Source organism: Photinus pyralis, unplaced genomic scaffold, assembly GCF_008802855.1.
Source record: "Photinus pyralis isolate 1611_PpyrPB1 unplaced genomic scaffold, Ppyr1.3 Ppyr1.4_LG4, whole genome shotgun sequence".
Taxonomy (NCBI): Eukaryota; Metazoa; Arthropoda; class Insecta; order Coleoptera; family Lampyridae; genus Photinus; species Photinus pyralis.
Genome location: NW_022170511.1, coordinates 40,982,923 through 41,008,326, shown reverse-complemented (window position 1 = coordinate 41,008,326; position 25,404 = coordinate 40,982,923). Strand labels below are relative to the sequence as shown.

General features: G+C 35.2%; 1 protein-coding gene across 1 annotated transcript in view; it reads left to right on the top strand.

The window, feature by feature from the left end:
- The first annotated feature begins 2,092 nt into the window (after positions 1-2,092).
- Positions 2,093-25,404, top strand: part of LOC116169138 (out at first protein) — a 36,523-nt gene continuing 13,211 nt past the window's right edge. Inside the window, exons 1-2 of the mRNA XM_031485165.1 lie at positions 2,093-2,116; positions 2,924-3,242. Of these exons, the coding sequence (XP_031341025.1) occupies positions 2,093-2,116; positions 2,924-3,242 (343 nt within the window). The remainder of the gene's footprint in view (positions 2,117-2,923; positions 3,243-25,404) is intronic.

Sequence of the window (25,404 nt, the reverse complement as noted above, 5' to 3'; positions counted from 1 at the left end):
CATTTTCTGTACTGAAATGTCACAAAAAACTAAATTTGCATGGTATAGTCAGGAAATAATTTAAAAACCGAATTTGTGTACGAAGGAACTGAGATGTAAGAAAATTGTCGCAACGGTAATTTATTATAGACGAGAATGAAGAATTCACTATATACATCATTATGGCATGGCACAACATCAAGCGATTTCAATAAAATCGCAAAAACAAGTATGAAAAAGAATTGAATAATTTTGTTTTTGGAATCTAACTCTGATTTCGCATTTATATTCGGTATTTTGAAATTGTAATTTTTTGTACCTCATAATTATGTGCTCATTTTTTTCCCGTCGGATACAAACCTCGTTTCTTGCTGTATGGTTTGGGATCTTAATGTTTTTGAATCATTGAACGTAGAATAGAAATCAAAGTCTTTTCCTACGCTAATTCAGTATTGCATTTTCTTAAATTAAATTAAAGAAATATGATGAGATAAAGAGTCCCACTAACTAAGGATTCACAGTGGTTCTTCAAAGGTAGTTTCTTTAGTCTGGTATTCCTCCGAAAATCTTAAGTAATTCTAGGAAAAATCCCGAGCATACACTGCGTCTCTACTCGACTCACCTGAATTTGAACATATGATTGATAGTGAAATACTCTACTCAAATATGAACTTGCATCTGATTACTATTTTTAGGGGAGAAAACTACACCCGTTTGCAAGTATAAAATTGTAGCTTCAAGCTTGTATATGAAATTTAATTTTAATAAATTAAATAAACATCAATTGATTAATAAACTATGGTGAATTGAAAATTGTTAACTCTAAACGTGGCAACGAACATTTGCACCCCCTTAAAAGTGCAAAATAAATATTTTGACAAAATCCAAAAACTAATCAATTGTTATATCGAGGGGGGGGGGCAATTTTTATGTAAAACTAATTAATTAAACCCTGTGCTAGGGCTTGTAACCCTAACATTTTTTTGCATGGGACGATTATTTTTTTGTTATCGAGAAATTGTGCTTTAAAGTTTCAAACTTTAAAAATTAATAAAAACCCAAAAAAGTTTAAACTAACAAATGTATTGCTGGAAATAACCTCCAATCAAACCAAGATCTTACATTTATCAAGATCCAATTTGTATTCCCCTAAAGTATAGGTACCCTTTCTTGAAAATTCACACGCGTAAAATACTCCCCCAGAATACTTTCCTTAGATAGAATACCCGCCCCAAGGAAAATTCACGCAGCGGAAAAAAAAGTTTTCATAGGCAATCATCAAAACACTCATTGATAATTTGTTAATCACTAATTTTTTGGTTTTAAACAATTGCATGAGAATTCATCCCTCAAAATGTCTTCGCTAGAGCATCTTCTCCCTAAAATATAACCACGTAAAGTACTCCCAAAGAATATTTTCCTTGCCTAGAAACTCTTCCCAAGAATACAGGCCCTAAGGAGAATTCACACTCCAGAAATAATTATAGGCAATTTGTTTCAAGAAAATCTGTCTTTGGAATAACTGCTTCGTGCTCCGTTTTTGCATTTAAATACCTTGAAATGTATCAACAATTTAGCTACGGTGTGACAGCGTCACCAATTACCAGGGATTTTTAATAGGAAAGCTCACCTCGAATTTGTCCGTGCAATATTCGCTTCCAAAGCTAAGTAAGCTTTCCAAAATTGAAACTATAAACAATTTTCCTCAAGGAAATTGTTTGGGAAAGGTTCAACCCGAATCCATGAATCATCTCCCCCTACAGAAATTTGTCTCTCTAATATTGGTCTCTCTATTTTCTCTATTCCTTCAAGGAAACCCCCTTCTTTCATTGCTTTAAAATTTATCAGTAATATCATTAATAATCATTTATACTCCTGTGTCTTAAAATAGGTAACTTGTTACCATAACAAACAGGCATTTATTTAGTAAATAAATCTCTCTTAGCTACAATAATGGGTAATTTTCGCAATATTCGTGTCAGCAATATTAACACTCCCAAGAATATTTTCTCCAAGGAAAATTGTCGCTCCGGATATTTAAATTATAAAAAATTGCCGCTCAATTAGTCAGTTTTGAATTAGTATTCCGTATGCAACTTAGTGAAGCAATATCATGTTGAACTATAAGCTCATATACGTAAATTACATTTTCTTTCAGGACTTTTTTGGAAGGGTTGAACTATCATATCACATTTTACTATTCTACAGAAAAAAAACGAACATTTTCGGAAAAGCAAAAATTACAATTATATTTAACACAATTTTATTTCACCGTCACTTTAGTTGGTATACTCATCACTTTCTAGTGTATTATTAAAATTTGTACCTTTAACACCTGTGGCCGCATGGACTGAATGTCGTAATTTTGCCTTTTTTTGTCTTTTCTGTTTTTAATGTGTAATGTTTTAACATCGTCGTCAACCTTAATGCCTACTGGACTAGGACTTCCCCCAACTTAACCAACTTAAATTGAGTTACCAGTATAACCTAGTGCGGGCGTATACATAAAGACAAGAAAACTTTGAGTTTTAGGATTCGTTAATTGCGGGGTGGTTCGTTTTCTTTTATGCACTTAACATACTTCTATATGAGAGATTAATGAGTGCATTCATTTACGTGAAAATTGCACAAGAATTTCTTTAACATTGCAGTTGGCAGAAGTTATTTAGTAAATTAAAGCGGTTGTACCCGGCTATGATACCGATAGATTTACATAAGAAGTGAAGATAAATATGATTCTTCTTAGACAAACTTTTAGTTTGCAGTTTAAACAAACTGAGAACGTGAAATTCGCTACGTCAAAATTAAAATAGCTCATTATATGCCGTATAGGAAAATAACGAGGAAAACTTTGCATAAACTTTCACGTGCGAAGTGTGTTTACCTTTTACTTTATTCGGTATAAAGTTGCTGGCAAGCAATTTTACACGTTTTTTTGTTACAGGAAGTAGAAATACTGAAAGCCCTAGTTCTGGGCGAAGAAGAACGCGGACAAAGTCAGTACCAAGTGATGTGCTTTATTTTCTATATAAAAAAAGATGCGTTTATATCGTCGGACGCGATGTCTAAGTTACGCCAGAAAAATCCGGGCACAGTTCGGACACCCGAGGAAGACAGGGGACGTGAAAATTACACGATGGACTATACGGTTGATGTCAGCCGATCCATGGTCTTCTCCCCGCACATCGTCGATCTTTGCTCTGAGGCTTCGGAGTCCTCATACACTCGTTACGAGGACATCCAACTCTGGAGTGCAACTCAAGGTTAGTACTTCCTTTAAATTTCACACATTGTCGATTTTACCCCTTAAACAAAATATATCTTTGGTAGCAGATGTGCGCAATGCGCCCCAGGTGCGATTCAAAAACTCGCGAGGATTGAAAACCACCGGATTATGGAAAATGAACACCGAATAAAAATGGATACATTCAGTTTCTCTATAACCCCCTTTAGCTTATTTATTAAAAGAAGTTGACGGCAGCTTTTTAACTCCATGAACTGAACTTCGTTCCCGACAATTTATTTTGTCCCACCCCCTCTCTTCATCTTATTAAAAACTTTTCGCGACTTGCTTATTTTGTGTAACTGGAAAGTTCTCTGTATAATATCGTCTCATCACGAACTTTTTTATACGATCAATTATTAATATGGAAAGGAAATCTCGGTCACTTTATAATGCATCGATTGAAAAGTCGATTCATTAATTACGGCTATTTTAAAAGTGGAATTCCCTAAATCTTTCCATTTTAGTTTTAGTTAATTAATGCTATTACGGGCAACAATCTAAATTAGCGTTAACGAACAATCTTATCGCGTTGATAAATTGGAAGGGCAGGATGGGCACGAATAATAATTTACATATCTAATTAATTTAAGGTCGGAATAAATATTGCGCGCATACATTTATTCGAAGCTTTCGTCATGTAATGTTAAATGATGGATTTCGTGATATTCGCATTGTGCGCGTATCATCCATTAAAAATAATACACTTGTCTTCCTTAGAAAACTGTGAGGAGATAAGCGAGACAATTTTAGGAAAGCTTAGGTGAAAATCGCTCGAATATTCGGATTAATACTACACGTATCGTCCATTAAAAATAATTTTCAAACGTACTTTCCTTCTTTGGGGAATCGTAATAGAGATTAGTGAGACCATTTTAGAGATGCGTACATAGGAATTTATGAAATATTCGGATTGATTATAAATTTATACGTATCATCCCTTAAAGAACACTGTAAAAGTTTTTCGCGTATGCTCAATTTTATTAAAAATAATTCCCAAATTAAATTGGCTTTCATAGGGAACGTAATGAGGTGTAGCGAGACCATTTTATGGATGTTTAGATAGAAATTTTTAAAATACCTATTCAGATTGTTTTTAAACTTGTATCATCACTTTAAACGCTATAAAGTTCTATTCATGCAATGGTATGCAGTCAATTGCACCACCCGCAAAACACCTGCCCAGCTAGCGCAAACAAATCAAAATTGAAATTTAAAATTTGCATAATTTCTCCTCGTACATTTCCGGCATCTACCACAAAGAAAACCCGTAATATTGACTAAAATTAAGGTTTTGGAAGACTCAATGGCTTCGATCAAATTCCGAAAATTCCAAATAACTTACTGCAATAATTTTTATCAACACCTAAGATAAATCTTGGACACGAGAAGGTAAATCTGACATAAAGATTGCATCCGACTGTATTCGCGAACAAATTTCCTGGGAAATGGAAAATTTCTCCGGTAGGTATTCTGGCACGATTCGTTGTGGGCGGGCGCACCATCCTGTTGAAACCAATGCTTTCCAACTTTTGTTTTTTTTTGTATGCCGTATATCGTTGTATTCGTATGAACAAATGCTATTCAATACAATGTGTACTTTTTTTACAGGTCATATAAACAAATAAAGTTGATGATGATTTGCCCGAAACGTTGTATTGAAAATCTCTCAACGGTGTCTTGTAGAGCTCAAAAAGTGGCAATGGCGGGGGGTTTTCTATTCTTTTGTATCTGTTGGAAATAAATAAAAACGAAATCGGCAAATTTCGGTTTTTCTTTACCGCATGATTACCCTTTAATTGTGCAACTTTTCCCTAATTTGACCATCTTCGTATCTGCTATGGTTTCCAAGTTCCCCACATTTTTATATATTGTAGTCATAAGGCCTTATACGCGCTTCAATATACGTCAATTTTCCGTTAAACTACGAAATACTTGCTGCGCTGGAGCAAGAAATTTAACGTTCATTAAGCGTTGTGAATGCTGTGCGGTATAAAATTGGGTCATGACTGCCGATACCTTAGGATAAGTTTGTGCTTCTGATGTCAGATTAGATTTATAATACATAAATGAGATGACTAATTTAAAGTATGAGGAGAAAATTAGTTCGTCTTTGTAATCCATAGTATACGCCATTCGATAAGATGATGAATCTCTAACATTTCTCGTTTTTGGTTTTCCTCGGCACAAACTTCATCTAACTTATCTCACTCTTCCTGCTGAATTTTCATTTTGTACGGTTGAGTTGTTATCAGTTCTTTGTGAAACGTTTTACCGAACTAATGATTTATGATTTTCTATATATAATATTATATAGATTTCTATACGGGTCTTAATGAAAATTTCATCGTAAACCTTTTCTCTTTTACTTCCCCCGAGGAAGACAAAGAGCAAAGAATTCGGAAACTGTATATATAGATATAAAATCACAGACTTAACGATAATTGAAACGATATCAAATTTTGAAATTATGTTAGTAACCATGGCGACTAAAATGTCCGAGCTCATCAACCCCACCGTGTTAGGGGATACCCTAATTGAGTTTTATAACTCTCCGAGATTCTGAAACGCACTGTCGTAGATTTAAGTAATATAATGTAGTATAAGCCTTTGTCTCGTAGGACCATGATATATTATTCTCGTAGGAGACAAACTTAGGTATTCACTACTCACTCACCTTTAAACCAAACCGAAAAGAGTTTAAGTTCGTACAGCACTCGAAGGTACAACAAAAGCGGCAGATCCACATAAACCAAAACGGCATCCATTATTTTACTTGATGCCGCTGTCCTCGCGCTAATTGCGTGCCAAAAATATAAATGAAGCCGTAACGTTAGTGCTTGATTAAAACCACGGGGCTCAAACGAGAACTGAATTTAAAAGAGCCAGCACACTTGCTAATTTTCATTCAAAATGATGTACCGATTTTTTGCACCCTTTGCCTCCGCCCTATTTCACAAGTATGCGCCGGAAGTGTCGGCAATCCCCTAAGACGATCCTCACCTGTAATAAGATTAGGAAACTTTTAAAAGTGAGCGCGAGAATTAGAAAGCAAACGTAAGAGGTTCAACACAAACTGCTTAGGAATGAATCAGAAATAATGGCGGAAGTGAATGCTTTTACGTCCAAATTCCATTAAGGAATACGTTTACAGGTTACGCATCGTTCGATAGCACAACGTTTGAGTACATTTTATGGAAATATTAAAAGGCTAAGCTCCAATACACATTATATTCTGTGACATTGGTTTATCGGTTGCTTGAATTGTTCTTTTTTATTTAGGAAATTAAATAGAAACAAGTTAGAAATTTACACATCTCTATTCTATTTAAGAATATACAGTTCTATATGGGACTGGACATACCTGGGAATTTAGTAACGCATCCAGGAATATACAAATCGGAAAATGCACAGATACCTTTAGGAATCTACAGATATGTTTGGGAATTTACGGATCTCTAGAAATATACCGATCTTTAGAGATGTATTAAATGCTTTGTAGAATATTCCAAAGAATAGAAAACTTCCTGAACACTTTTGGTGCGCTTCAATGCTCTTCATCGCGTCTATCTTGCTCGAAAAAGGGCAAGGCGTACTCATATCACCTTCTTGAAAACTCTTAGAAAGCTCTAGGAGGTACACCGAATTCTCAAAAGCTTTCTAGAGAAATCGTACCTTTGATAGAGATTTCTAGCGTCTTACAAAAGTGTCTGGGCCCATTTCTTTACGTGATTGCTGGGGCCTTGAAGGCATTTCTAATCGAATGGGCTACAAAGCGCTAGAAGGCTCTGGAAGACTATATGTATAGCAAAAAATCAATGGAAAAATGGAAATCCAAAGAGTTCTTGAACACTTATGAGGAATACACCAGAAGAACGATTCTCGTAGAAGTTTCCAAGGTTTTCTGGGTTTTTTTCTAGAGCCCCCTCTCGCCAGTCCTATGTCCTTTCCCGAATTTTCAATGCTAATGTGATTCTATGAACGCACATAAGATTCTGAATATCACATTAATTATAATTTAGTTGTTCGAATATAAACTTGCTTATTCACTACTCTTCACCACGATTTCACTTATAATATTTTTTTACTTGTGTATTTCTTTTGAAAAGTTCACCCGCTCAATAATTAATAAATAAATAATCAAACCCATGTTCTCTATATATAAAATTCTTCTGTACGTGCGTTTTTGACTGAACTTCTAAATGGCTGGGTGGATTTTGATGAAAAAAAACCTAAACAGTTCCAGAAAAGATCTAAAAGACTGTCTAAACTCTTTTAAACAGGTTGCAGTCAAAATGTAAAGCAATCGTTGAAGAGTTGGGCCTTTTCCAAACCGCTAAGCCCATCATTTTCATTTTTTTTTTAATCAACTGGATTCGATCATAAATTATCGATCATCATAAACCACAACGTCGATAGTAAAATTTTAAAAAATCGCACATTTGATAGCTCCGTAAAAAACGATTCTTAAGTTGGTTGTTCACGAACTTTCCACGGATATACCTAACTAGGTTACGGTTGGATGAATGAAGCTGATTTTTTTACAGATGATGAAAGGTTAAAACCAAGTCAAAAAACACACAGGAAACTATCAATAAGAAATAAAATAAATGCCAACCACGTAAAGCAAATTGGTTGTACAGGTGGTTTTATTACCCGAACTACGATTTTTCTGAACTTCGATTAAGTATATAGTTCTTTTAAACTTCTTTTAGGTTCAGCCTTAATTTAAAAAAATTACGTCGAAAAACCAAATAATGCAATCTAATTTAGCTAAAATTTGGCGAATTATTTGATTTGTGGAATTAATGAAGTGCTTATTTCTGCAATATTGCGAATTTTGAGTACCTATATAAAGGGCAAATACCAATTACGAATTAGATTATCTTACTGTAATTAATCAAGCAGCAAGGATTTTGTATACAGTCTCTAAAGAATCTCGGAAACAGGTAAATTGAAAAGTTTTTGCTTTTGTTTATCCAACGCACGCATATAACGCAGCGTATTTCACATTTTTTACATACTTGGAACCCCTAATTATGGAAATGAAAAGACTTATTTTCTTGGTTATTCAAAACGTACAGTCATACTAAAATCTATTGCCATTTTCAACAAGAGACGCTATTTCTTCGAATAAATCTGAACCAGATATTGAAAGGAAAAAATTGCAATATTTAAGGGAGAAATCCTAAAACGTGCAGTAGACGGCACAAAAGGGCGAGTCCGAATATTAAAAGTGAATCTAAGTGAAAGGAATGCCATAAATACGCGATAATAAAACAAATACTGTAAAAGTTAAAAAATGGCCTATTCTCCAAGTACTAAAAGCCCTATAAAAGTAGTATTAAAGCAATAATAAAACCGTAAATAATGGAAAGTGCGACATTTTTTTTACAACTTGGCGCTTTCGTAAAAAAAAAGATTAAAATCATTTCAGATATATAAATTTATTACCGACAAATATAAGCGCGAAAATGTATAAAAGAAAGGCAAATAGATAAGGATTTCTGTCGATTTGTACGACGAGGAAAAGTGCGAACGAAAACACTCATTTTTCATAGCAATGTGCTATTCTGAAAGTGGACTGAAGTGCTTCGTGCTTTCATTTGGCTTTGTGGTGAAATACTAATCCTCCGCAATTGCAATAAAAAAAAAACTTCTCAGTCTGTGAACGGTAAATTGTCCTGGAATAAATGTAAAAAAAGGGCTCGGCCAAGAAACTGTTTTGATAACTGAATGAATGAATCCGTTTCCACGAAATTTAATAAATTTCTCATTCGGTTTTGCAAATATTCGGAGCGGTATACATTATCCTTTGTGCGGGTTTATAACAAAAACAAATATAATGAGTATTTTTCATTGCCAAGCAGATACGCTGAAGATTAATCATTTTGTTTTTTTACGTATACATTAAAATACGATAGGCTTTATGCGAATTTTCTTCATTTACCTGGCGCTTGACTTTGTCCGTTATTAGTCAGTAAACCGCTGTCATTTATAGAGATTGAAATTGGAATTTGTCCTCAAAAGTGGATTTAATTAATCCGAACAAAGCTGTTTTGCTAACGAGGAGAGAAACTGTATAAGCCCTTTGTAGGCATTTTACTGTGCCTCTGGTGCATCTTATTTTTGGCCCAATCGTTTGTTAGTGTATCAATTACGAATCAAGGTTGAAAAGTCACAAAGTATGGAAGCCGGATAAAAAGCTCCTGTATTATTTTGGGAAATCACACTAGTCATTGAATAAAGAAGATTTTTTCACTGCAAATGATCTCTACAGATTCGAGGTAGCTGTATTGCACACGTAATAGGAAATTTTTACATTTTAAATAAATAAAATATCCGAAATTTGTTGTGCGTTCTATTCTCAGATATTCATGTAGTTTTCAAATTATTGTATTCGCATGTACTGCTTTACATTTCTAGTTCATTATGGGAGCAAATTTTATGCCTCTGTGCGAATAACGTATGCTTTCATTGTATGCTGGTAGTTAAATTAGGAATCTCGCCACAATATCCTTCAAAGATGCCATCCCGCTAGACTATTGTTGTTTTTCTCTATTCTCGTTTCGCTGAATACGTTATACAATTGTTGCATTTAGCAAATTGTTCTCTTTGCATGCTTGGCTTAAACATGAATTCAGTTTCCTTTTCGGATATACATGAAAACAGGTATAAAAATGAGAATCATCGATTTTCATTAGATTTAATGCTTGCAGGGAAATACAGTTACTCAAAAAAGCTCAATTTCCCATATGTATCCGGGCTTGGATTTTGAAATATCTTGAGAAACATTTGCGGAAAGATAACTAGGTTTCCGAGACTCGGATAATGTTTTTAAGTCGGTCTCTAAGGACATTTACATTAACACCATTTTGTAAGGAATATTAAAACTAATCCTGTGTTAATTCAATTTTTCCCTGTTCCCGTGGTGGGAATTTCAGGAAGTGGTTTCGGAGTACACCTTAACGCCTTCAAAGAAAGATCGAAGGTTACTTAAGCGGAATTATAAGTTGGTAATATCAATTGGCAAAAATAACGTTACGCATGCTCTTCAAGCGAGTAAAACCCTTGAAGAAAAATCAAGAATCATACCACAAATCGATGATAACTAACTCCACCCCTGTGGACCTGAGTATGGCAACTTTCAGCATGTGTTACCTTCAACTGATTGAAATAAAATATGAAATGTGAATTTCCATTATGGAACCAAATCATTTCGTTTCAACGAACCTGATTTCAAGTACAATACCGCTTTTCGTAACTTTAATTTGATAATTCAAATGAATGGTAAGTAAACCGTAGACCTTTCCCCACGAAATCCGCGGTAACTTATACGCGACTGTGACAAACAAAACGTCCTAAGGCCCCTCGTAAATTTTAATTAGTTTTTATGCGCGCAATCAGAAGACAATAGTTACAGTAACGTTATATTACATTCCCCGTTGATATTACTTTGGGCCGAAATTTTAAGCGTTGGCGCCGCATAGTCTTGAATAATTTAGCAATAACGCGCCCAACGAAAATGTTCATATTTTTTCTCTAAATTGAAATAATATAAAGCAAATAAATTAAAACAAAACCTCTTTTTATATAGATATGAATTCCAGATGCCAGATGGGAAGATTCGAGTTTCTTTCTTCTATTTACGACTCGAGTTGTAACGATGGAAAAAAACACACCCTGAATACCAAATTCATGTGATGCTTAAAATGAAACCGCTTTATATATTTATGTGCGGAAATATTATTGTTTCCCCAAAAAAAAATGTCAATTTTATCTGCGGGCGCGCGCGACGTCTGTTTTTAATTAAATCATGTCCTGGCTTCTCGTATTGAAAATGTAATTAATCGACGCGACGTTTCGGTGCTTTTATAAGTAAAGGCTCGCCAATAAGGTATGTATCGCGTTTTTTCTCGACACTTGCAAAAACGAAAAGGACCGTGATGGATCGTTAAAACTATGATTATTTAAAGATTAAGGCGCCGCCGCATGTTTTATAAAGAATGAGGAACGCGCGAGCTGAGCTCGTTTTCATTAACACGATACCCATTAAACTTAATGAAATTCTCTATAAAATTCGAGGCGTTTAATAAAGAATTTGAGTTTTATGAAATATGATAACTAAGAAAATTTCATTATCTTTAAGTAAGTGGGCTCGTTTTGCGTTTTTTTTTGGGGTTTGAGTTAAGTCTCTCTCTACCTCTTTGTTTGTAAATCCGGAATAATGTAAGCGGAGAGGTTTAATGCCGGCAAAGGATAGTTATGCGGTAGTTAGAGGTAGTCAGTCAGGTATCTAAAGCATTTAGCATTAAGGATAATGTGGCGATAACTGGGCGATGTAGTGGAAACGCAACCACTGGGAGTAATATACATACGTGCTTAAATTGCATTGGCTTTCCGCAAATATCCAACGCCATAATGAGCTGTTTGTATTCTACATCATGTCCATAGGTATGGAGATGCGTACATTGTTAATTATTTGAGTTTTAATCATTAATATAATAAAAGCGTTTACCTACTCCCTGTTCGCGGAATTACATTACCATTCACATCAAACGCAGCTGTTTTCGCGTTTATCGAAACGAAATTATATTCATCGACGTACAACGGCAATGACATCGATTACGGATTAATGTCACCGTTACGTTACCGCAATGTGTGTCCAAACCGTGCATAAATTGCAAAATATAGAGGTGGCCCGTTTTCATAAATAACGCCCGTGAAGAGGCACTCCACCTATACATTTCGGTCACCAATTGTGTCGCATTCCCATTTTTATACAACCGAAACGTCAGTAATAATCGTTTCGGTATCGAGCATTCGGTTTCGGTAAGTTCTTGTAACATAAAAGGGAATACAAGCCATGAAATTTATGATCTCTGCTAGCACTTATTAGCACATCTTAACCGTATGTTCTACAGGGAAGCGATAGTTGAAGATAATGCGTTAGGGTTCTACTATAGTAGGTGTATAATGTGAAACCGATTCTAATTTTGTTCCAGTCAAGTTTGCTTTACATAACACTGTATCTCCATGTGTAATAAAGGCCTGTTTTTTCCCTTGAGAGCTCAGGAAATATCGCTTAATTATGTGAAAACGTTTCGCTGAAAGCTGTCCTTTTGAAACGTCAACAGTATTTTCTGTACAAATTATAAATTCGGAAAAGCTTTTATCAATTTGCTGCACGTAGGCGAGTTACAAAATGAACAGTGCGGACAACCACTGCACTAATTCGCGATCCTGCAAATTGTTACGAAAGTGGCACCTTTAGGGATTTATCTTGAGATTGGTTTTAGAAAGTGCGAATGCAGAACGTAAAATTAAAGGTCAGTATTTGAGCACCATCCACACGTGAGTTGCTTCAATAAATTGATCCGAGGAAATTAGTAGCGTACGTGGAAAGCTACAATTGACTATTATACAGTTTTTATTTAGATTAATACACGCTACAATGAAAAATATTTATACGAGGCATGTCAAAAAATTGGGGACAAGAGACGACCACTACCAACAATCAGCCCTGTGATGTATCACTAACTTTAATCTTAACGTTCAGGTTATCTGTCAAAAAAGTCATTTTTCCTAATATAGGAAAAATATCGTTTTTTGGCAGATAACCTGCACGTTAAGTTTGTCGCTTCTGATACATCATTTTTCCCCGACATTTTGTAATTTTTTTTTGGAAATTCCTACCTTAAAATCGCACACCCTTGGCCAGAGTTACGATCCAGACGATATTTGGCACCTGCAGATCTTTGAACGTGAAAATAACAAATCCATGAAAATGTAAAAACATAAATGGCCCAAGAACGTAAAATTATTCCAAAATATAAAACATAAATCATATACAACTCTTGGAAACGCATTATACTTAAAAAACTGATAGATTTAAAATTTTTAATTTCAACCAGCTCTGTTCACTCGTCATCTAGAAGCGTTTTAAGTTGGGCGCTTCGTTTCGAAGATTGTCGCTCGGAAAATATTTATTTCTGTGCAGGAGTTGGAAATATAAGGTAAAAATTAGTGGGTTAATTCGTAGATCCGCCAGTATGTAATTTGCTGTTTGCAACCGTCCCCGTGGGAATATTTGAATTGTTTTGCAGCCGCCGAAAGTTTTTTTGCCAGGGAAGAAGAGAGAATCAATTTTATTAATCTTTAGGTCCGTTAAGCTAGAGCAGCATTCTACTAAATACACCTTCCAGATCATGACTCCCGAACAGTATGCATCGTATCGTGCCGATCACCAACCAGACATCCTGGATATTGTATTACAAAAAAAATCCCAAAACAACTAAGCCAAAGAGTAATACCTGAACTAAACTCGGACCACCTACCCATCTTAGTATCCTTCTAAGCATACCCCAACTAAGGCAGCTTCCCCTTAAACCCAGTCTTAAACTAATCAACGGACCAATAAATAAAGTGGTGCAACTGGAACATCAAAATTATCCCAATAAAATGTCAAGGCAAGATTTTCGCCCTGTGAAGAATAATTGACCCACCCAACATCGAAATAAGCAGAGTTATCAATAAATCGAAAGTCCTCCCTCAAACCTGAGTGCACTACATTACTATACAAGACCCTATGCGGACCATTAATCCTCTAGGCCAGGGGTCGGCAACCTATTGAAACGGAAGAGCCAAGAAGTACAATTTACAAAATTTCCCAGTTTTTAAAGAGCCACAAAAATTTTAGATTCAATATTATAGTATTTGGCTATATACAGGGTTCTGCAATAGTACGTCGGTTTTTCCTACATAGCATACCTGGTAAAAAATATTGGTGGTTGCGGATCTACAGAAATTATTTTTGAATGTACAGGGTGTTCCATTTTTACGTTGTCAATAAATAAGTGATCTTTTTAAATAGAACATCCTGCATATTTTTACTTGTTTGAATGCCATTTGTTCAAAGTGCTATAATTATTCTGTTTCAAATGGAACTACCACTATTTTATTTCGCTATTCGATTGCCTTTTGTGTTCTCTTCAATGTTTATAAGGGGTGCCCTGTGCTTAAACCCCGCAGTTTGTATGTTACTCAATATTTTTCACAAAAGTACCTATACTCATTAATTAATTACGTGTTTATACATCGGAGTAGGCTGCTATAATAAAAAACAAAAGAATGGGTACCAGAAAGTAAACAAGTGTCACAAATTAGATAATTTTTGCTGCAAGTGTACTTTTGATTTTGTAAACAAATAAGGCGAATTTTGAAGAAATGAACTAATTTCTTTAGATAAATACGGAGAGCCGCAACTTTATATCAAAAGAGCCACATGCGGCGCGCGAGGCGCAAGTTGCAGACCCCTGCTCTAGGCTAGTCCGATTTGGCACCTTCAAATCCAACATACAGAAACATACAAAATCCTTAGAACCCCTGTAAACGCTCCTTGGTAACATAGCAATCAGCCCTGTGATGTATCAGAAACGTCAAACGTAACGTGCAGGTTATCTGTCAAAAAACGTTATTTTGCGTTATACACAAAATGACATTTTTGACAGATAACGTGCGCGTTAAGTTTAACGTCAGTGATACATCACAGGGCGAATATCTAGTTTTATTTAACTAGTACATGCCTGTGCTCTGTACTGAACAGGTTGCATAAAAGGCTCGGTAAATTCAATGTATATATGATCTAGTTTATAATAGGAAGTTAAGTTCTGTAGAAAACGTTATTTTGCCCATAGTAAATAACGTGAAATAAAGTTTTTTTGGTAGGGCCGATTGTTAGAATCATGGAAAAAGACGCGTCAGCATTTCGAAGGTTAAACTATTCTCAGCTGTTGGTATTTACCTATTTATCTTATCTTATATTATTGTATTTACTGTTCATATCTGTTTACTGCAGGGTTTACTGTAACAGCTACATAAATAAATTTATTATTATTTATTAATTTATTATGTGTGTGCCTATAGAAATCATAAAATTGCACCAAATAGAGCCCAAATAATTTAGGGTGGCCATGTGCCCACCTAAGCTCACCCTTGACAATACGTGTTCGGGGATCGGAGTTTCAAAATGTATAAATGGTGTGACGAATTCGGTTACACTGTCCCTACTTTTAGGCATATAGTATTAGCTAAAACCTGTTCAATTTTTCCAAAAACAAAGAGTAGAGATCTTAAAACTGCAGTTTCTTCAACATTTTTTTCTAAAAATCGGAAAAACTCACCCCTTCAAGTAATATATAAATCAAGTACAATATATAACTATTTATAGGTACCTATACATGATCACTCAAAATTAAATACATACTCTTCCTTTAAAATATTAATAATACAGCAACTTTATTAGGTATATTAAAGCATAGTGTTTTTATTCAATGAAAGTTTGTCTAGACAAAAATAGTGTCTCCCAAACTTTCTTTTGGGCCACCCTAAGATTCTTTCCATCAACGGGCATTAATTCCTGCAGTCGCCCGTGATATTTTTGTTCAAGAAATCAAGAGTGATTCACAAGTTACAGTGGATGCGTCCACTGTGTACTCGGCCCTTTAAAGTTTTTGTGGCAATTGATTAATGCAATACACGCGTAGAGTTTGGGATCTCAATCGAGTGACTTGTTACACAAACACCACATGCAATTAATGGCGAAGTGCCATTGTTTACTTCCGACCTTTGTTCTTGTCACGAATTGATTGAGTAAAGGGATAAACCGTTTCATTTCCACGCTCAACGGGAAAAGTCCCGCGCGATTCCGTAAACTTTATTAAAATTCCGCGACCGAAGTAATTTTATAATAGTCGGGGCGCGACTGACACTTTCACGTACAAAGTGCATTACAAGGAGTAAGTATTACAATATATCAACACGTTATCCAATGCAAGTCACGTGTAATCGAGATAGCACGTGAGAACTCGATCGGTACGCCTGCCACACGTGTGATAAGCAGAGAACGGGAACGGGACCGAGCTTGGAAAGGGATTATTTGCATACAAATTGCAAACTTCCTACGTTGACATCGTCCCTATAAACCGATTCATAATCCCCCTGGCGTTCTTGTAGCGTTCCGATAATAAGTATCGGTTATTCCTTTCCCAGACGGAAATCGATGGGGACGAAGTAATTGTCAAATAAGGCGTAAGAAACTGCGGCGTTAGTTAATTTCGGGTATTAATTACTCAAATATGTTAGGTTTAATTAGTGTAAAGTTGGCGGGTGTAATTGGAAATACGACATCCATTTACCACCTACGTCAGCTCGTCTTGACGTACACCCACTAATCTAGGCGGTTTCTAGCTACGTTTGAGAACGTGAAACTAGCAATATATATTCTGGAAAATGTGTGAAATTTGATATACGACCTAATGGATTAGGTCGGGCTTTTAAACTCGAGACGACGAACAGCGATCCGAGTTAAGAAAATGAAAATTTAACCCTCGCAAAGAAGAAAAAAAAAAGATAATTTTCCCACGAGGTTTAAATTTACTAATCGCGCACACATTGATTCCATTTCGAAACTATGGGCGATTCTCCAGAAGCTTATCTAAAATTAAAATCTTGATTTTTTTATATCATCACTCAAGCTTAAACTTGTCGTCGTACGTATCAACGATAAATCTACCTTTTCCTGATAATTCAACTGTTGGTAAAATTTGAGAGTGACAAAGGAATTTCGCAAACGACGACATTTCATTCGTAACACCACGATTTTCTGCAGGGGGATTTCCACAGAACATCAAAAACACCCAAACCCTTATCACATGCACGCACACAAACGCGCCTATAAAGACAAAGGCATTGCTTGATCCCTTGCGATTCCTATATCGCGCGCGCATCTAATAAGCAATTGGCGTTGCCCAATTCAAAGTGTAATTTCCTAATTTTTCTTGTAAACGATTTAATTCGATTTTGTTAGCTAATTTTAAGGAAACGTTTTCCTTTGGTTTTTCTTAGTTTCGCCCTTTGGGATTGTTGCTCGTGGGATTTTTTTATTGTTGCACGAATTGTTTTCTTGATTTCTTAATAGAAATTCTTTATTTGTTCATTTTTGTATTGATCTTCAATTTGAGGCTTGCAACATATATGTACTTAAGCTTCTTTTGCTTTGAACCCCTTCCCGAAATCTTCTTGGAAACCTTCTTACACATTTTAATTATTTCAAACCGTTTTGGAGAAACCCTCTTTGAGATTGTCTTCGTAATCTATTAGAAGTTTTCCAGACCTTTTTTGAGGCCCGCAAAAAAATTGTCTCAGATCGACCCGGAAAAAAAATTTCTTATCGAATGTGGCCTGTAGAATCCATAATTTCAAACAGTTCCAAGATTCAAAAGTTACAGCCTTTTGAATTTTTTTTCGAAATTGGTTTCTAGTCTATAACTTTTGATTGAGAAGTCTGATCGAAAAAGTACGAATTGTTTTGGATTCTACGCACCAAAATTAATAAGAAAAAGTGTTTTCCCGAGAAATTTTGGTGTAGTCGATTTTTGGTAAAAAAAGGAAGGTTAAGTATTCAAATACTTTGCGAAGTATTCGAATACTAAATATTTGTGAAAGTATTTGAGTTACAAATACAAATACTGCTTCCATAAAAGTATTTAATTACAAAGTATTTGAATACTTTAAAGGATTTGAATACTAAAAAGTATTTACAAAATCGAATACTGCCCAGCTCTGCGTAAGTCTTACGTATTAGGAATCCTTGTTTCGAGCAATTCTCACTATGAACATTTTAACCTTGTTAGAAACCTCGGATCTAAGGAATCTTCTTTGAAATACCACTAGAAATTTCCTTGAAAAGAAACATCAGGAAGCTTGTTAGACACTTGTTAGAAATCATCCTAGAAATTCATAGGTGGAGGTTTGCTTGGAGCTTTTTTTATAAATCATGATATTTGTTGAACATTTTTTCTTGATTTCGGGCAATCTTCTTCAAATAGGTACTTTGTAGGGATTTTTTAAAGAGGTATGCATGCTTGAACGGGTCATTCAAAATTTTTTTGAAATCCTCTTTCGAGTTCTATATAAACTTCTCTTTATCTATTCACAAGGGAACCCAACCCGGCAGCACTTAGGCGCATCAAAGGCACACTGTGCCTACTCCCTTTCTTTCACAACTAGCCTCAGAGCTCGTTCCTTTCAATAAAGGCTAGGAGCCCATCGATTGGGGGTCGGGACTATTTTTTTTATTTAACATAAAAGTGTTACTTATAAATAATAATGTCCCACTCTTAAATTCTTTTACTATACATATTTATATCAATGCCTTTATTGCGCCCCCTTTGATTGGCGCCCATGGCACGTGCCATGCCTGCCATACCCTAGTTACGCCTCTGGTCCCTCTTATAATAAAGATAGTCCTCCACCTGGCCCCTGTAAATCCAAGGTTCTATGTCTGTTTTACAGCCGCCCTATTAAACAGATAGCCCCCTACTGTGCTGCAAATTGCTTTGTAAGATGGATACTTCGCCCATCACTGATGTACTAGGGTCCTCTTCACCCTAGTGATGCTGATGGTTCCGACCGTGATCGGAGCCAAGAACCGGATGCCTTCTTTAGAGTTTTTCTTTTTATATCCAAGAATTGTTGGGAAATGATTAACTTCTTGGCTTTTAGGTAATATCTTTCTTGCTTCCTGCGTATTCAAATTTTGCCAGAAGGAGGTCACTTGTTTTTTTTATTTACCAGAGACGTCAATTGATTAAGCAACTAACAAATCAGAATACACCGACTCGCATTTAGAATTTATAGATGAAATCGAACTGTCGGTCGATGCTGAAGAGCGAAGAGTGACATCTTAATTACGTTGGTGTGTTTTGGATAATGTACTCGTACTAACTGTTAAGGAAGATGGAACGAGAAAAGAATTTCTAATGAGATCATATTAAATGTTAACCTATTTCGATGTGACACGGACGGCAAGTACTAATTTAGGAAGAGATCTCAACTTTCTAATAAAGTAGTTATGGAACTAATCAAAACTTGATTCTAGAGTTGCAAAGTTCAATCATTTCAACGACGCTCCATTTAAGTTGCATGTGAACGCAGTCATATTGTTTAAATGGTATTTTAAAACTCCACGAATGAGAAGTTCATGAAATGTAATAATTAAGTTGCGAGTTGAAATGATTTTATGCAAATTACTGCTATTGCTTTACGGTTCGAAGTTTATCTCGTTTCGGTAGGTCGGGTATCCCCCGAAACATGCACTACTTTTGAAAACCGTCTAATTTTTATACGATTTGCGCTTTTTAGCGTCGCAGCAAAGAATCGGGAATGGTGGTAGATTAAATTCGGAAAGAAAATAAATTGGCTATTATTGAAAGAAACCCCTCTCTAATACGATCTGTAAATCAATTTGGGAATAAACCACCCAGATTTTGCCGTCGATCTAATTTATGTATCTGATTTGATACGCATAATTGGACGGTTGTGTGTTTTTCCCCCGTTCGTAGGTAGGTATACGAATTTTCTCAATACCCTGAAAATAAATTCGTAATACGTGTATTAAATTCCTTTTTTTTATTAAATTGGAACTTTAGGCAATTCTTTTTAATGGTTTAGGCAAAGAGTACCCATTAAGAACACCCATTACAAAGTAACATAAAACTGTCAATGTTTGACCTTTTTCAATACGTTTTTCCATATTGCACCGATTGAACGAAATTTTGTACCTACATAGTTGTGTTCTATCGACACTTTGCTAAGAACTGAAATACATTTGGTAAAAAATTGCGCGAATCATTAAAAATCATAGTTTTCTGATTTCATAAACAATGGTGACTGCTCTCTCAGCCCAATTTGCCACTAGTTTTTAACTGTAATGCGGTGCGGGTGTTGTTAATGTGTCTTATGCAAGAAATAATTTTTTTTAATGAAGGTTTCCTTCTAGCAGCATTTTATATATCAAATACATTCAGTAGACTCAAACAGTCAAACCTGAATTTCATATGAAAAAGTGCAATTTTTCATGTAAGGATACTTACTGATTTTGGCATATTTAACTCCTTTCTGTGGCTACCAGCTGCCACATGTTTATTTATGCTCTGTCTAATTTTTATATCACAAATCCTTGTCTGCTATATTTCGTAAATATAAAAAAAAGGAGGTTGCCTACCTCAAGTCGGAGCACGTAAATCGAGATGGCGCATTAACTTATCTCGTATGCATCTTTATAAATGCTCTAAATGTTATATGTCATAATAAAGCACTTTTATGAGGGCTAAACTTTAAAAACCCACTTTCAACTCAATTTGACTGCACGACCATTATAATTTGATTGCTCTAAACTACACGTAAGTACATTACAAACTTTTAAACTTTCCTTTACGTTATTACAGATCTACTTTAGCTTTTCACCCAACAATTTGGTAATTGGCCGTCGACGAGTTGCGGATTTGAATTTTTTTTCGAAATTTGTTTTTTGTCCATAACTTTTGATTGAGAAGTCTGATCGAAAAAGTACGAATTGTTTTGGATTCTACGCACCAAAATTAATAAGAAAAAGTGTTTTCCCGAGAAATTTTGGAGTAGTCGATTTTTGGTAAAAAAGGAAGGTTATACACTGCCTTTTTTTGAGGCCCGCAAAAAAAATTGTCTCAGATCGACCCGGAAAAAAAATTTTCTTATAAAATGTGGCCTGTAGAATCCATAATTTCAAACAGTTCCAAGATTGGGCTACTAGTTCAAAAGTTACAGCCCTTTGAATTTTCTTTCGAAATTGGTTTCTAGTCCATAACTTTTGATTGAGACTATTACCATGGTTACTACCTACACCAATCTTGAGAAACATTTTTCTCTCATGATAAACTATTAATAAAAGACGAATTCGGATAAAATATACAGTTATAAAAAATCTTGAAGATAACACGGTGTTTTATAGTTTAAAGGGCTCCGCCCGTTAAAACCTCGCTCCCTTCGGTCGCTTGGATTTAAATGGACATGGTCCTTTAAAGTACGTATAAAACACCTATAATAGTTATCTTGATAGCTATAAAAATTATATAAATAATCTATAAAGTACTTAGAGAAAACTATGTAAATACTTTTAAGTATTTATTAACTTCATAGTTATTTGTGTACCAAGGCCGTAAAAGTGATCTTTTTTGGCCGAAGCTGCTGTTTGTGGCTGCGGCGGTAGCCGAGGCCGCAATTCAGATGAGGCCTAACAAATCACTTTTGGCCAAGGTGCACACAACATTTTTTAGGCGATCATCAAAAAAGAATTCAAAAATTTGCTCATAAACATATTTTTTCTGAAAATCATAGTTATCTTAGATAATTAAAAACAAAGCATTTCCTGTCATATGTAATAAATTATAATTAGCATCTTTGCGTGTGTTTTGTGCGTATCAAAATGGGTGATAGCGACAGTTCAGATACCCAAAATGAAATTTTGGAAGCTGCAAGCGTTGCGACCCTAAGTCATATATGATATAAGAGCAGGCGTTTGAGAGTAAAAGTACAATCGCAACTTCCTCCGCTGCACAAGATTTTAATAATGTCAAATACAATAGGTCCTTCGTAACTGTGGCTTCCAAGACCTTATAGTTAACATGCTGTACAATTATTAGAAACCTGATTTCCTCCTTTGATGGTAGGTATAGGTAGCTACTTGTGTTTTCGGTTAATTGCTGGTGATTCTTCGTATAATAATGTAAGCAATAACATCTTCCTCATGTTTTGGTTCTACACTTCAAAAAGGTCTGCCAGCAGCAAAGATTGAAACGTCAAACTATAATTTTAAATGTGAACATTGTGATTATGCAAAATGGTGTGAAACATTCCTACAAGAAAATGAAAAAAACGCACGTGGATGGCCCAATCCTTGATGGGGCGAGACCAGATAGACGCTTTGTATCAAACAGATTACTGTTTCTCACACATCAGTTTCAAATAAGTACAGTTTGACAGAAGCGTACAATAAAGTGAAACTTTATGGCCGCAAAAGCGACCATAAAATCAACGTTTTTGTGATGATAGCCTAAAAAATACTTTTAAGCTCTGCCACCTACTATTGACATCAGCCCAAATAATTTATTTGTCTGATTTGTGAAAGTGTTGAATCATTTCGACAAACCTTGGCAAATAATAGAAATTGCCTAAAGCAGCTTTACCAAGATTATATCAAGTCGTGTGATTTTGAAGCAAATAACAAGTATTGCACAATACGATATTGGCTTACACGACGGTTTACCCAGTTTTCAAATTTCAATTTAAATTTTATCCGATTTTCGCATTCTAATTCCGACGTTAATTTTAACTGGATTTACATGACGCGCCGTATTAGATTAAGACCCCGTATTCTTAATTAAACCAATTTTTGCGGAATTACTTCTTCGTGGCGATTTCATTAAAATGAAAATTTTTCGCCTGCTCACCTTAAAAGAACTGCAAGAAAACGAAATGGTATCGATTTTGGTCGTCCTCGTGTCAGGTACCGACTTTCCACACCTTTTATTTTTTAAGTAAACAATCTAAGGAACGTCAATAATTTTATCCGCATTATAAAAAAAAGGAAAAACAAACAGGGATCTAAAAATCTATAGATGGTAAACTGTGGTCATTTTATCCAAATAGATTTTCCAATGAATTGTCGATTGCGCTTTAGATATTTTTCGTATAGAGTACCTAACACGAAAAATAAAGCTTGCGCGTGCACTATGTGATTACTTGATTACATTTTGTTTTTACTTACAATGCGAACGTTTCTGTGACATTTTCCTAACTCACAATCAGAAAAGCCGGGAGGGAGCTTTTTCCACCGCCATTATTCGTGTACATTATAGAATTATATACATTACGCTGTGCATTTATAAATTTTATTGCCTGGGGAATATCGTGGCGTTTTTTTTCCAAATGAACGATTCAACAATTTATGTTTGATCAAATACGCGAAAAAAGGAACTAAGTTACCAAAACGAGCAATAAATTTTTGTATAATAACCGATACGCATGTATAACCTCAAGCGATACAAACAGTGTGATCAGCGACCGTTCACCGCTTACATTTTGGTTTTATATTTTCGAAATAGACGACATCGTATTGTTTACGTCCTAACCAGGGCGCTACTGCGATAATCGAAGTAAATAAAGAGTAATGGGCGGAAAACGCTTACGAAAATTGCTTACCGGATGAAAATGAAATTTGCGACAGACGACCTCATTTAAAGAATTAAAATTTAATAATTTTCCGAAAAACACACCGTTGTCGACCCGTATGTGCGAGACCGCTATAACTTATAACGCAATATCGCTAAAACCTAAAAGGCATAATGGTCGCGATAATGAAAGAAAATATGGGATAAGGGTGAAAAATGTATAGGCCGCCGAGTGAGAATGGAATAAGGGTACATAATCTGAGTAATTGTAATAATTGGAAGCGCACGTTTTTGTTTTTTCTTCGTCTAGGGACTCGAGGGTTATAAACTTCAATTAAAATGTTACCTACGGCGGTCGCAACAAATGTATTTGCAATTTGTAGCCTTCCAAAATGCCGAATGGCTCTCCATTGCGCTACTTTATAGTCTAGGAAATGGAGGTATAGAATCCGGTTGTGACATTAATTTCCGGTATACATTTTCGACGTGAGAAGAATTGGGAGCTTCTCATTCCTAGACCTTTTTTCGCCGTATATGCGCTGATCAGTTCGGGACTCAATACAAATGAGCGAGAATTAACCCTGTCTGCGTGTCTTCGTAAGCGTCAGCAATTAGTGACGCAAGACGACTTGCTAACACTCGAAAGTACCTAACATTGATAAACGAGAATTTCAGAGCCGTTTTCATTTGACAGTCGGTAGAGAGCATTTCAGTTCGGAATTTTAAAAGTTACATATAAAATATGTACTTTACTGTGTAACGATGTTTTCCAACATCGCTTACGAAATCGTTACATGTTTTCAACGAGCAATGAAAATGGAAAAATGAATACTATTAAGTACAGTACAAGATTTCCTATTTAAAATTGTAGTGTAGTATTGTGTTACTGGAGAATATCAACTGCCCGCACTATGTCCATGGATTGAGTTTATGAATATTATATTTTGGATTATTATGACAAGTAGGAGCTTATATGGTATTAATGGACTATATTAAATATGTATTATTGATGAATTAGTACAATCCCAACACTATTCAATCTGTTATACACTAAAAACAGCGAAATGTGCCTATCAAATTGTCGATAGTAGGGGTATAAAAAGGCCGCAACATTTAACAAAAATGTAAGGTTGGTTTTAATAAATAACAGTTGTTTTTCATAAATATCTGAGGTATAGGTTTTTCGTGGGAACTTAAAAAGATTATTTGTGGAAAAAGAGAGACTGCTCACTTCTAATAGTACTGTCTAAGGATAATTCTAGACATCACAAAACAACACATTTTAAAAATAACAGTAAATTCCATTTTTATGAAACTAATTCGTTCGAAGTCAATCATATAACGTAGATCTCTTAGAGAATTGAATTATTTTATGGAGGTGGTCATTCCATCGAAGTGGGTGAAATGTAATAATTGAAAATGCGATCAAATTTGGTTTCCCTTCACTATCGCCTTGACATGTCGGGACATTTTTGTTTATTTTGCAGACAAATAAGCAAGTTTCATTGGGGCATCCTGTACCTACATATAACTTCATTACTGTGAAAATTACTTGCAACGGGCGCTTTCTTTTTAAACCCCACCTTTGATGGGTTGATTTGAAGGAATTTTAGACTGCCTACTTTTATGTTAAATTAAATTATAGCGAAAATTCATAAGAATCATGCACTTTGTGCCAAGTTTTTGAAATTTAGGCATGGTCTTAAGGTTTTAGGAAACCATCCCAAGCAACATGTGGGTGACCTCTGGTGTCCTGTTTGCTATAAATCCAATATGGCCGCTATTTTTATTGGATCCACGAAGCATTTACGAAAGGACAGTTTGTCCCTCAACTCAACATATAGTGAAAAGAAGTTGTGATGTCCACATTTCACAAAATTATAAATTATTTCTCACTTCATGCAATAGGAAACAAACCATATGCACTGGGAATTTGTCACTTATTAAACACCTGCTTATTGTTTCTTTTTTTTAGTTTTTGACGTTCTGTTAATTTAAAAGTATCTAAATTTAAAGTGCAGTACATTAACCAGCCAAACGTATGGCAAAGATTTTCAAATCAAAAAGAAAAAAGTAAGCTTTCACATGACTTAT